Genomic DNA, 14,290 nt, shown 5'->3' on the forward strand with positions numbered 1-14,290 from the left:
CTCCTCTATCAAATTGTTATAGTCCCTGTAACTAAGAATTATTTCAAGTTCTCTTGAACTCCTTGTCAGAACCTTCTAAGCGGCTCCCGGCGCGGGCGCACCACGTGACCGCCTGAGTGGCGCGAGCCCAGGTCCGGCTTGTAGTTAACAGAAGTATTTGTACACTGAGGGGCGTGGGGAAGCCTGCCTCTCCCCTCGGGCCTAGCTGTGGCTTCCTGGCATTAAACCCTCAAAGGGCACTGAATCTCAGCAGCTCCGCCTAAGGTACACCCCGGGCGAGGCATGGACCGGTCACAGTGCCTGGCGAGACAGGCAGACACCCACCCTGGGTGCAGTGCCAGCAGGTGTATCACTGTATAACGGCAGAATGCCATCAAGCTCATCACTGTGCCTTGGCACGGCACGTCGCTGCATACTGGCACAGCGCCTCACAGCTCCACTGGGCGCATACTGCTATGAGACAAGACATTGCACCACTAAACCATGGCACAGTGCCAGCCTGTGCTTCAGAGAAACTTGAAACAAAATCATCCAGCAAACACTTGCATAATACCAACACATCAGTGTACACGGACAAGATTTACAAAATTTACACTGCTGTCACTGCAGGAAAACACTGGGTGAAGTGTGCAACTGAGGAAGGGTGTTGAAACAAACAGGAGCAATGTATAATATAGTGCCCTCAGGTCGCAAAGAAAGAACAATCTTGAAAGCTAGGACAGTTCTCATAAACAATGAAATAACAATCATACAACAGGAAAGTAAAGATACCTAAGGAAATAAAATGGGGGAGGGGGGTTAGAATGCGATATCCAAAAGTGCCAGGGCTTAGGTTAGTCCGGGGTGTCCGGGCCTGGTGAATGTGGAGTTACTGTGCCACAGAAAAGTTCACACCGTTTTAGACAGTCCCTGTGGCCTTCTTTCTCTACCCTGGTTCTCCTCGATGCTCCTCACATTCTTATATTCCTGCTCTCAGCTCCGGTCTCATTGTCTTCACCTATCATGGCCTCCATGCTGGTTTAACCGTTTTTTGTCTTCCGCGATGATGTCAGACTATTTTATTTTTCCTCCTTCCAGTACTGTGTTTGTTGACACTTTCCTTGGTTCCCTTGAAGCAGTCTACCAGTGTTAATCCTTTCTCCTTTTTGCTGCACACACGCTGGCCGTGCCCATTAGTCCCACAACCACTCAGTAGATCTATCTCCATTGTCTTCCTTCTGACACACTCCCGTCTCTTGGTTCATATTTTTATCTCTAGACTAAGGCAGCCAAATCAAATTTTCCAGAATTCTACCTCATGAGGCATTCCCCTCAGTGCCGAGAGAGCTCCTCGTATTCCGACTAAAACTCATTCTCCACTTTGCTCAACTCATGAAGCTCCCAGCTTAGTTGAAAGGCCGTGAGGAAGGGGTCTTCGCTGGAAAGCTCGATCAGCGAGGGGCTGGCCAGAGCCCTGTAGATGTTTAATCTGGACCGAGAGTGGCGGAGGATGTCCACGTCAGATCCGGAGATGCATTCCACGCAGTTACAGCTAAGGGTGGGCGTAATGTGCGTAAGGGACCTACGCAGAGAGGCACGGAGATGGAAACAATCTCCGCACTCTCCGCATAGTTCCGTTACGCACATCCCGCCTCCCGCCTGCCTCCCGCCCGCCTCCCGCCCGCAGTATTAAATACATTAAAAAAGCAATTTTTAAATAACCTTACCTTATCGGCGGCGTCCCCGGGCTTCCATCCTTCTCCAGCTTGTCTTCTTCTGGGAACTGTGCATGTGCGGGAGCCCGCGCATGCGCATTCCTGCCGAGTTCCCAGAAGAAGACGTCAAAGCAGACAAGCAGAGCTGCACTGACTGCCTCTCAGGGACAGCCTGTTAGCCTGGCCATGAAGGTCTTTATACCATCCCACTAGTGGTTAAACAGTTTTGTTATGAACTGTTGCTGTGTCATTGCAGAAGTTTAATAAATTCGGAAACTGAAATAATTAATAGAGCCTCTCTATGAGAGCCATACATAGCAAGTATATACAAATTCAATGTAAGTATGGTGTAAAGCAGACAATACAACACTCTAGGAGATCAGTAGGGATCTGTCTTGTTCACCATCAGAATATTTTTACACACCAATGCCTGATGAACAGAGCACGCCTTAAATCTAAAAATATCTAATTTATTTTGTTTGAGTAAAAAAGACCAAACCTAATAGAGAGGATCAAAAGATGAACTTTTCTGTGAGAATGATTGATTTCATTTTCACAGTTACTGATTCAGCAACCATTTTTTTAAAATCTAACGATACAAAAAGTCAGTTCATAAATTAAAACTCTAGATATTGGTATGGCACTCTGACAGTGGGCATGCCACAAATGTGTCTGCTCTTTTTCTGTCTCCGGATTCATATTGAAAATCGAATCTAAGTGACTATTATGTGCCTGTTGATCCTAAGATAAAAGATCATTGTCTAATATGCTTTTATTTTAGCAGTGTACGCTTTTGGGTTTAATAGTTGAATAAGTCCGAATTAAATCATGTCCTTTTCTCAAAAGATGATTGATTTTGAGAATAAATTGCTTGTCCTTAGCAATGTGAGTTTCAAAGATTTTTTCAATCCAACTTCAGAAAGACTCCGTGAACTTTTAAAGTTTTAAAATGAAGAAATAGGAAAAGACATGTTCGAAATGCAGGGTTGTTTGAGGAAAATGACTCTAACACTTTTTGCTGGAGAATTCTCGAGTCCAAATGTATTTATTAGAGAAGGGGCTTTTTTTAATTGCTAACAGCTTTTGCAAGCAGCGTTAGCCAGTTTTGGAAAATACTGCGAACCGTTCAAACTAAGCAAAGTGCAAAGTTTGCCAACTTTGCCCTACAGTAAATATTCAGATAAAGATACAATGCTCTTATAATGTAATACATGAGTTTCAAAGGCTGAAATGGTGAATGACTGCTGATATTGTTTGGGTCAAATTCTTCATAGTTCTCCTGATTCTGGCTGTTTAATGCTCCTATTTATTACCTGCTCGATTCAGGTGGATAATGGGAGTGGGATTGTGGGGGAAAGGATTTTGGTGGTTGACAAAGGGTTCCCAATTATGTAGTAGAGGTCTTGTTCTTTGGCCTAGGCCTCTGGTTGAAGGCGGTGAAGTGGTATCTAAGGTGTGGGTGGCATGCAGGGTACTGTCCTGCATGGCCAGCAGAAACATTGTCTGCTACCTTGGATATTATCTGGGCAGGGCTGTGTGCTGTCTCTATGCTTGCGTTGTGCTCAGTCCCTCTTTTGGTTGTGGTTTTGGCCTGGCATTACTGTTGTTGATTGTGGTGGAGGGTGGGCAGATGTTGGTTCAGGTGGTAGCTGGGGGAAAGGCAGGGTTTCTGCCTGCCACTACTCTTACTCTGACCCAGAGCACTTGTTGCTCATGATAGGAAGGTAAGGCTGGCCACTGTTGGAACATTTGGAGTTTGCCTGGTGAGTGTGGTCAGCTCCCCCATGATGCTTGTGAAGGTCAGAAAGGGGTTGGCTATGCCTGTGCCCAAAACCCCTGCCACTGAGCAGCTTCCTCAGGTTTTAGAAGGTGCAGATTCACACATGGTAAAACCCATGTGAAACTGTTAAACCCTTTGGGCTACTGCTCTACTAGTTTCATAACCAGTCCCGTAATGGGGCCCTTATTGCCTGATCAGGAAACTGTAATACACTCATTTCCTGGAGTGCAAGTCAGAATACCACTGCACTTCAGAATAACTGATCTCCAGTGCATTGGTAATTCTGGGTGAAGAACACCACATCAATATTCGGCGGCAACTTGGAATGAGAGCCTTAATGTTTCCACCAAATCATAACAATAATTTTATCTTTGCAATTCAATCATTAAAATATAAACAATGACCAAATACATGTTGTGAGTGAAACAGGTACTAAATAAAGGTTTCAGTATCAATTTGAGAAAGAGATATTTGAAAATGTTTGCTATCGTTTTCACTTTGGAATAATTCAAAACTTTGAATGAAAGTCTTGCAGTTTTTTCAGAATTTATAATACAATAGTGTAAGACATAGGGCATTAATCGTGAAAGATGTGTGTCCTTCCAAAGTAAGTCCTCATCCTACTGGACCTCTTGAACACCTTCGACACCATCTACCACCGCACCCTAATCACGAGACTCCACAACACTGGCATCCGCGACAAGGTCCTGGACTAGATCCACTTCTTTCTCACCAGCTGAAAACAGCGAGTCAGACTACCTCCGTTCCTCTCAGAACCTACAGAGATCAGCTGAGGAGTGTCCTAGGGCTCTTCCCTGAGCAACAACCTCTTCAACATCTATATGGCCCCCTCGCTGCCATCGCCAGGAACCACTGACTCAACATCATCTCCTACGCTGACGACACCCAGCTGATCCTCTCCTTCACCAATGAACCCACAGACCCCAGAATCATCTTCCACAGCGTGATGAAGGCAGTTGCCACCTGAATAAGATAGTCGCCTCAAGCTCTTTTTTTTGTTTTTTTTTAAATTTTTTATTGAGCAAGGCATTAGGTACATCAAAATACATAATCTACTTCAGATCAATAAAAACAAACATTTTAGTAAATCAGATACTAAAGCTTCTAATTAGCAATATGCAAACTAAGTAGCCTAAAGTGCAGCAACCCACATGGTTGCAAATGGTTCTAAAGTGCAATATCCATTAAAGTGCAAGTGCATTTTTATCACAAATAACAATTATCATTCCAACATCAATATCGACCCTTTTTTTTTTAAACAATTTAACTGAGACAGCTGTTACCCTCCTTAATCCAAAATAACCGTAAGTCAATCATCTAATAAAGTGCAATAGTGAAAAAAAGTGCAAATGCATCCAAAATACAATGCCACATGGCTACAATATCCTAAATATAAAACCAGTGTTAAAATCCCTCTTTTAACTTTTCTAAATCCATAAAAAACTTCCAATTTGTTTCAAATTTTCTAATGGCTCCGATCCGTCTAGCATAAGCTTCTTCAAATTTTCAAGACCTCTTCATTTTGTTGAACCATTTCAAATGAGAGGGGGCTTCACTAGATTTCCAATTCTGTAAAATTAAGGAACGGGCTACCGTACAAGAAATGAATAAAAAAGCTTTCTCGGCCCCTGTTAACCTCACTTTGTCCCCAGAACATCCAAATAGAGCTGCCTCGGCCTCTACCATAACATTCTTCCTGATTATTAACCTAATGTCTGCAAAAATTGCCTCCCAAAAGGGCCTCAACCGTGGACATGAAAAAAAGATATGGTGCCATCTGCCTTCCCCATCAGCCTGGCAACAGAAGCACTTATTCTCCACTCCTGGAAAATCTTTTTTTTAAAGCAGCCGGAGTTAAGTATGAAAGCCACCGAGATAGGAAGGACATCCTTTTAAAATTAGCAGCACGCAATGATTTATTTCCTAAAAGACACAGAGCCTCCCAATCATTCAATGAAAAAGTACATCCTGTCTCACGATCTATTTTAGCCAAGTGGCTCTCTAGGACAGACGCTTGACCCTGTTTATGTAGCAACCGGTACCAGTTCCCCACACCACTCACTCTGGCCCCATAAAGGGCTACCACTAGTTGGTTTGGAGCATCAAAAATGCCACTCGTGTTTTTTAGAAAGTGAGCAATTTGCAGATATTCAAAGAAGGAGGGTTTCAAATGGCTCTCCGCCCTACCCATTACCTCTGACCAGGAAATCACCCTGTTTTGAATTATGAAATGTCTTAGTTCAGATAGTCCACAGCTTTCCCACTTATTAATGTGTCTTAATCGAAACTGGAGGCCATAACTAGAGGCTTTTCTCAACTTTAAATACTCGAGACCAGAAGAGCCCGTCTTTTTAAAAAATGACTGAAGTCTAAAAGCAAGATCCTTCAATGTCTTGTACCTATTTTTTTTAGGAAATTTGGAAGTTTTTAAAAACACTTGAGTTTGTGAATCCGATTCTTGAATCATACTATCTAAAAAGAAGCTATCTTTAGTACATTTAGATCCCATTAGTCCAGACACTAAGTCTAGAAAAGCTGCTTCATAGTAAGTTCTCAAATGAGGCAAAGCTAACCCCCCTTGTGCAATGGGTAATTGGACCACTGTCAACTTCACTCTTGGTACTTTCTTTCCCCAGACAAATTCTCTAAATAGGGTTTCTAATTCACTAAAAAAAAATACATATTTATTTTTATTGGGACATTAGAAAAGAGAAATATTAATAACGGAAGTATAGACATTTTAATTAAGGAAACTCTACCCACTATCGATAAGGGGAGTATCAACCATTGTTCCAAAAGTTTCTTAATTTTCTCCCTCATTCTTAAATAATTCAGTTTATATAGCTGTTGGTACTGGTTAGACACATATATCCCAAGATATCTGATGGGATCATGGTTAGTTGCTTGCCTTCTTAAACAAGTTGGAAAAGAATTTACATTTGTATTAAGAGCGAGGACTTCGGTTTTATCTGCATTTATTTTATAACCGCCAATTAACTCAAAGTTCTTAAATTCGCCTAAAACAATTTCAAGGTTGTCTTTATCCGAAGACAAATATAAAATTATGTCGTCAGCGAAAAGTTTCAGCTTAGGCATGCCACAAATAGGTGTTTGAATGGCAGGATTGTTTTGTATTTTAATTGCAAGAGGCTCTATAAAAAAGGTAAAAAGCAAGGGCGACAGCGGACAACCCTGCCTGGTCCCGCATTTTATTTTTATAGTCCCTGCTTGTTTCGAGTTTACAATTACCTGGGCCGTGGCCCCCTGATAAATATTGCGGAGCATATTAACGACCTGGGCTGGGAAGCCAAACCGTCCAAGGGCAAAAAACAAAGTACTCCAATTCACTAAGTCGAAAGCCTTCTCCGCGTCGACCAAAACAATACTTGCCGGGATAAAATTTGTATTGAAATAGTCCAAGGCATGTATCAAAAACTGTGTGTTTGCCGTCATAGATCTACCCCCAATAAAACCAGTCTGATCACTATGAATTGTCTCTTGAGCGGCAAACAAAAAGCGCCCAGCCCACACTTTCATTAGAATCTTATAATCTGAATTTAAAAGACTGATGGGCCTCTAGGAATTAACATCAGCTGGATTTTTATCTTTTTTAACGAAGGATACAATTATTGATTGATTAAAACATGTGGGAACCAAGCCTCCCTCTTTTATATAATTAAATACATTCTTCAGGGGCATAATCAATTCTCCCAAAAAAACTTTATAAAATTCAATAGGGAAGCCATCCTGTCCACATGCTTTCGCCCCGGCTGTTGCTGTAATGGCAGCCACGATCTCGGCTGATTCCACATCAGATCCCACTATACTAATCCGGTTATCTGATAGTTTAGGGATGTTCATATTCATAAAGTATTCCTTAATCTGCTCTTCCTCCAGTCGAATAAAGTTGATGGAAATGTGTTAGGAAGACCTGAGGGAATCTCGGCACTATTAGCTACAACTCGACCAGTCTGAGGATCGAGCACTTTCGATATAATGGCTGCTTCTTGTTTTTTCCTGGTTGAATTGGCCTGAAGTTTACCAATTAGTTGACTTTCCTCGTAAACTTTTTGTTGAAATATTTGTGAACTACAGATCTCCTCTAGAACAAAAAAATCCCTCAATGCCATTCTTGCCTTTTCAAGCTGATTAGGAAGCGACTGGAGTTGTAAAGCGCATTCTTTTTCAACGTACACTTGTAATTCGGCTATCTTAGACCTCCGGATGTTTGATTGGGCAGCCGTAAAGGCAATTATTTGGCCGCGGGCCGCTGCCTTAAACCCACCCCAAACTGAGAAGGGCTCTGCTGTATCCTCATTAATATTAAAATATTCGGAGATCCATTTTCTAAAATCTTTCACCCAATCCTGATCCTGTAAAAGGATCCGGTCCAGCTGCCACCTAGGCCGTTCCCTACTCCCTCCCCCAAGCATCATTTCTAATGTAACATAGGCATGGTCCGAAAAAGGATTACACCCAATATCGGCCTTTACAATCTGGAGGGATCTGGATATAAGAAAAAAATCAATCCGTGACGCGGTCCGAAACCGATATGAATAGCAAGTAGAAAATTCTTTATCCGGATTAGTTTCCCTCCATGGATCTATCAGTTGATATTCTTGTCTGATGGCTTCCACTAATTTTTTGGTATTTGGTTTCAATTGTTTTTTGTTTTTATTAGAAGTATCTTTTTTAAGGTCCTGAATAAAATTGAAGTCCCCTCCATATATAATCTGGCCGGGGGCTCCTATCAGTAACTCATTAATTTGATTCAGGGCTGAAATGTCGTCCAACACTGGACCATAATAATTTATAAAGTTCAAGATCTTCCCTAGTAGCTTAGTAACCACCCATATCCATCTCCCATGCACATCCCTGTGTATCTGTAAAAATTCCCAAGGGAGTTTTCTGGAAAAATAAATAGCCACTCCTTTCATGGCTAAACCTGCTGATGCAAAAAAGGCGTTAGAGAAAAACCTTGGTATAAATAACTTAGGGGAATTACATTTTAAATGTGTCTCCTGTAGAAACAGCACCTGGGGATTGAATGATGTCAACCATCTAATAAGAGCACCATACTTCTTAGAATTTAAAATTCCATTAACATTGACTGTAAGGATCTTACATTTACTGATCTCTATTTTAAGATCTTTAAAGCTTCACGTTGTATATTATTTGTATCTTTTGCTCTTGCTCTTTTTTCTGCAATAAACCTAATCCCACCCCTAAAAAAATACTCCCCACCTGCGGGATGTGACAAAACCCCTACCAACCGAGCTATCCACATTCTGCCCCTCCCCTCTATCCTCATGTGTGTCATGGAATTACACATTTAGTGACCCCACTGACCCCAACACCCCCCCGGCAATACAATTCTTGTTGCTTTATCTCAGTCCGATAAATAACAGTCTGGCTAGCCCATCTTAACAAAAACTGTGCCTTTAAGCCCTAGATCCTTGCGAGATCTCCTTTAATAGTGCCTGAGCTTCTTCCAGGTCAGAGAACATAAAAAATTTCCCCTTAACTAAAACTTTCAATTTGGATTGCTGGGCGATTGATGCTTGAGCACCATTTGCTTTAAACAAATGGAGGATCCTAACAAACTCTTTCCTTCTATGCGCAGCAACAGCAGTCATATCAGAAAAAATACGACATTTATTAGTTTCATTTACTGGGAACTGTCTCTGCTGAATAGCTTTTGTCAGTATTTTTTCCTTCACTCGAAAATCTGCAAAATTTAGCAGTATTGTTCGCGGCATCGTAGAGTTGGGGAAAGGATGGACTGGAACTCGATGAGCTCTGGTAATGGTAAGATCTCCTTCATACTCAGGGAGAACTTTCTGCTTGATAAAAGAGTCAACCCATTGCAGGGTGTGAGAGCCTTCAATGCCTTCAGGAACCCCAACTATTCGGAGGTTGGATCTCCGAGAATAATTTTCAAGCTCCTCCAATTTGTTTTCCAGATAGCTCTTATTTTTTACTGCCACTTTTACTTCACCGATTACCGTGGTCATCTGATCTTCTAATACTGAAATTCTGGCTTCTGCCTCCTGAAGTTTGATTGGAAAGCATGACATTGCTTCTTCGATTTTCCCTAGCCGTTGGTGAAGAGAGGCAATTTCCGCTTTCTGCGTACTCTTCATCTCGCGAACCTCATCAAATATTAAGTTCAACAGATTCTAAATATCTAATTGATATTCACCCACTGTCTCCATAATTAGGCTAGGATCATTTTGAGCACTATCAACACCAGGAGGGCTATTTCTGACCATATTGTCATTATAAGACTGCTGGCTACCTGGCAGTATCAAATCCTGTGATGCCAAACGGGATTGTAACTCAGATTGAAGGGTTGTCGTAACTACGGGGGTATTCATTGCGGTCTCTTTGCTTTTGTCCAGTGATTCCTGTAGTCGGGGCTCACTTGTAATTGGAACGATCGCTTCCATTGATGAAACTGCCTCATCAGGACTAGAATCTTGGCCCATACGAGCCTCCAAAACTGCCATGCGTTCTGGTTCCAAATTGCATTGAGATTTCTCCTGATTGTGAGATGCCAAAACTAAAACTGGTATTGGCAGTGCTGGTATTTCTGAAGAATCTTTAGAGAATTTTGGAGCTAGACCGGAACTTGGACTTAGGAAGGATGATGGTAGGGCAGCTTTCTTCAGGAATAGCGAAAATTGCTTTGCCTCTTTTTTTTCCCTTGGGACCTCTGCCAGCGGGTTATCTTGTTGGGGCTCGATTAACATAGCTGCGGTTTCGCTCATATTTGTTTGATTGTCACAAGATTCAGCCTGATCCGGAGGTGTAACTGGAAGCGGGTCCTCTTCCGTGCTCTCAAGGGAGCTGTCAAGACCACATAAGTTGATGTTATCTTCCTTACTAGGTAAACGGGCCAACCTGGCTGCTTCTTTTGCTTGGGCTAGTCGTGTTTTGGTTTTAAGACGGGCAGCGGAATCGGTTTTGGCAGCCGCATTTAGATGCTTCAGAGGTTTACCCATTTTCTCAGCCTTTCCTGTTCATTATTGGCCCTCTTATAGCCTTTAGTTGCTTTTCCCTGCTTTTATTAGCCTTAATTACAGCTCCCAATTCTATCGCAAGAGGCCCCCCAACTCGAGATAGCCTATTAAATCATCCGCTCCGTGATGTATGTCCGTCTGCCAAAAATCCAAAGGATTCACCAAAGCGTTTTATTTGTCCCCCTAATATGTTCAAAACAGCTTTCCCTGCTATGCCTCCTTCAATTAATTAATTTTTTCCCCTTTCCGTTTCTATGAGGCAATCTAGAAGCAATCCAGAGGCATTACAGGCGGGAGGGAACCGGCAGCAATTTCATTCCCCAGCAGCCAACAGTTCAGAGTTCCTCGGTCCCTCAACACTGCCTCAACACAGCCAAACACAATAGAGAGGCACCAGAGCCTGCAGAACACAGGAGCAAGACAAGGAAGAAGCAAAGCAGCCATGAAGGAGGAGAAACACAGCCCAAAAAAGCCGGTATCCGCCTCCAGCTCACCTCCTCCGCAGCGCCGCCAGGACGACAGAACAGCTGCTCCGCGCTCCAGGACTCTCCATGAACAGCGCCATCCCGTCAGTCCCAAAATCGGCGGAAATCGGCGAAATCCAACGCAACTCGAGCACTTCAAAGGTAACGCGGTAAAAACCTCCCGGACGAAAACGCCGGCCCGGTGCGAGCAGCCATTGCCGGGGGTGGGGTCGCTGGTCACATGTGGCTATCCGGAGGCGTGGTTCTCCGTAGCCATCAATAGTCGCCTCAAGCTTAACCTAGACAAGACCGAAGTATTCATCCTGGGAACCACCCCCTCAGCTTGGGACAACTCCTGGTGGCACTTCGCACTGGGAACTCCCCTGCCCCCTCGGACCACGCACGTAACCTTGGCTTCATACTGGACTCCTCGCCCACCATGAACCACCAGATCAATGCCATATCCTCATCTTTCTTCCACACACTCTGCCTGCTTCGAAAGATATTCAGATGGAACCCCACAGAATCCAGAAAGATGGTCACCCACGCACTCATCACCAGCAGACTCGACTACGACAACGCTTCTACGCCGGCATCAGCCAGAAACTCATCAGGAAACTACAGAACATTCAAAATGCTGCAGCCAGACTGGTCCTCAACATCCCCCACCACTGCCACATCAAGAACACCGTTGAGAACTCCACTGGCTTCCAGTCAACAAAATAATCACTATCAAGCTCCTCACAGATGCCTATAAATCTCTCCATGATGCAGGACCTGCATATCTTAACCACCACCTCTCATGCCTCGTACCCACCAGAAACTTTTGCTCCACCCAACTGGCCCTGCCCATCGTCCCATGGATCTACAAGACCAAAACTGGAGGAAGATACTTCTCCCACCTTGCCCCCAAGACGGGGACTGCCCTGCTTCCCCGCATCAGGCAATCCCCGTCTCTGACTCCATTCAGGAAGGATCTCAAGACCTGGCTCCTCAACTCATCTCTTGCACCCAGATGGATCATCACCCCCGCAGTGCCTTGAGACCCTCACGGGTGAGTAGTCACACTACATAAACCCCTGATTGATTGATTGATTGATTGACTGATTGATTGAAATATATCTCTAGGGCTAAGTAAACAAAAGTGTGAAATGGTGCAGATTTCGGCCGTAAGGTATAATTCAGTGAGCACTCAGCCTTTTCATTGAAGATTACGTACCTACATCATGAATGCCGACTTACATTATAACTTCTACACCAGGTCAGAATCAATGCTAAAGTGTTTCTTCTGCAACAGGTTACCTGTACACAGATACCTGGCTGAACTAGACAGTAGTCTCACATGCTTAGCCCACACATGTGTGCTCAAGGTTTTGCACATAGCCAGCCCCAAGATGTTTACCCTAGCTGCACAGCAGTGGCCTTCCCTTAAAAATTCTCAGAACATACCGTGAGTATGACTCAGGTAGGATGACGCCTTCAAAGAAAAAGTCCACAACTGGGCAGTCAGAAAGTGAAAAACCCAGGGGGATTAAATGATTAAATGGGCAGAACCCATTACACACATATAGCCTATGCCTTTTCCTAAATACAGTCTTACTCTCTAAGATCTGTTTCCTCATAATACGTGTAACTACCTTCTTTTATTTGAAAACACCATCAATAAAAATGTTAGTGAATACTAACAAAAGTACAATAATTTGGCAAGACAATGCAGTGTAACACGTTTGACTGTTGTTATGGCATAAACAACAGTACTTGGTTATAACTCATATAGCTAATGGAAGTTGAAACCTTGTCTTTGTTTATTTCCCATTATTCAAGGAAATTAAAAAGTCCTTGAAAAATGGACATCATAGCTTATGCTCTGGGTAAATAATCCTATCTGTGTGTCCTGGCATCAGTGTCCTGGTTTAATAATGTGATACCTCAACCACTTGAATGCATTAAAAGCATCTATGCTCAATATATCACAGAGGAAATCTCACTGTTCAGTAAATTAATTCTGCTCACTAATCTTTTTTCTTCTTTTTTAAAAGGTTATGTTGCAATGGGAGCCGTGCAGCCCTCTTTCTGGGGACAGCAACCATTAGTTCAACAGCAAATGGTCTTGGGTTGCCAACAGGTTGCTCAGGTGATGCAAGGAAGCCAACAGATTGCGTGGGCGCAACCAGGCCTCATTCCTAACATTCAGCAGCCATGGCCAACTGTGGCTGGTCAGTTCCCGCCCTCTGTATTCATGCCAACACAAACTGTAATGCCTTTTCCAGCAGCCATGTTCCAAGGTACTGGCACTCCTGTAGCTACTGTTCAACCATCTAGCGATCCCATCCAATCAAGTCCATTGGGGCTTGGACAGACAATGGGTAAAGACATGTTTAGAGATTTTCAGATGGCGCATCCTCCACCAGTGCCGTCAAGACAGCCAGACCAGCCTTCCCTCTCATGTACCTCAGAGGCCTTCTCAAGTTACTTTGATAAAGTTGGGACAGCACAGGAATCTGATGATTGTGATGACTTTGACATCTCTCAGTTAAATTTGACTCCTATGACTTCCACATCCCCCTCCACAAATTCACGTAAGTACATAGTTGCAACGTACAAATTCAGTATGTGGAAATTGTGTTTTACTACATGAATACCATGTCTTATAGATCTGTTGTGCAAGTGGTGATTTGGGTCAAAAGTACTAACCTGAAAATCCAAGTGGATTGCTTCTATGAGTCTAGGATTTCAGCACTTTTTGGAGCTTATTCAAGTTGCTTAGGGGTTGCAGTGATGAACCAATTCCAAACAAATCAACCAATTATGATTTACTTATTGAACTCAGTCAGTCAGAATTAAAGAATCAGCAGTGTTTCAGTAAGACTGGAGATGTAAAGACCACTGTTAATACTGTAGAATATTCTGAAAAACATATTGTGTCTCATTATCTAAAAGAAAAGTGCTGTTTACAGGTCATGATGTTATGGATAAGAAGATCGAACCCTCAATCAAATCATATAAATTCAGGAATTAAAATCTATTACATTGGTTAAATATTGATCAGCAAATGAGCAGCCTCCAAATTTAGAAACGTGTTTTGCCCATTTCATGGCAATCTGCAGCATTTTCAAGAAGTTGGCACCACATTGCACAATAAGCATGAACCCGGCCCTTACACTTTTAGTCGTCATGCGCATTCAAGAGGTGAAAATGATGGGGAATATTCAGAATAGTGAATTTGGTTGCAAACATATGTTACAACAGAATTATTGTTTTATTCCTGCCTGAAATTTACAAAAGAATTCCTGGCAAGCATTAACCCAT

At 42.8% G+C, this 14,290-nt stretch overlaps 1 protein-coding gene across 4 annotated transcripts in view; it reads left to right on the forward strand.

Annotated features, from left to right (window-relative positions):
- Positions 1-14,290, forward strand: part of DAB1 (DAB adaptor protein 1) — a 3,595,579-nt gene that overhangs the window by 3,484,022 nt on the left and 97,267 nt on the right. For all 4 annotated transcript variants that reach the window (XM_085602501.1, XM_085602500.1, XM_085602502.1 and 1 more), the window contains one exon: positions 13,021-13,560. In XM_085602501.1, the coding sequence (XP_085458627.1) occupies positions 13,021-13,560 (540 nt within the window). The remainder of the gene's footprint in view (positions 1-13,020; positions 13,561-14,290) is intronic.

This window comes from Triturus cristatus, chromosome 4_2 (genome assembly GCF_964204655.1).
Source record: "Triturus cristatus chromosome 4_2, aTriCri1.1, whole genome shotgun sequence".
NCBI lineage: Eukaryota > Metazoa > Chordata > Amphibia > Caudata > Salamandridae > Triturus > Triturus cristatus.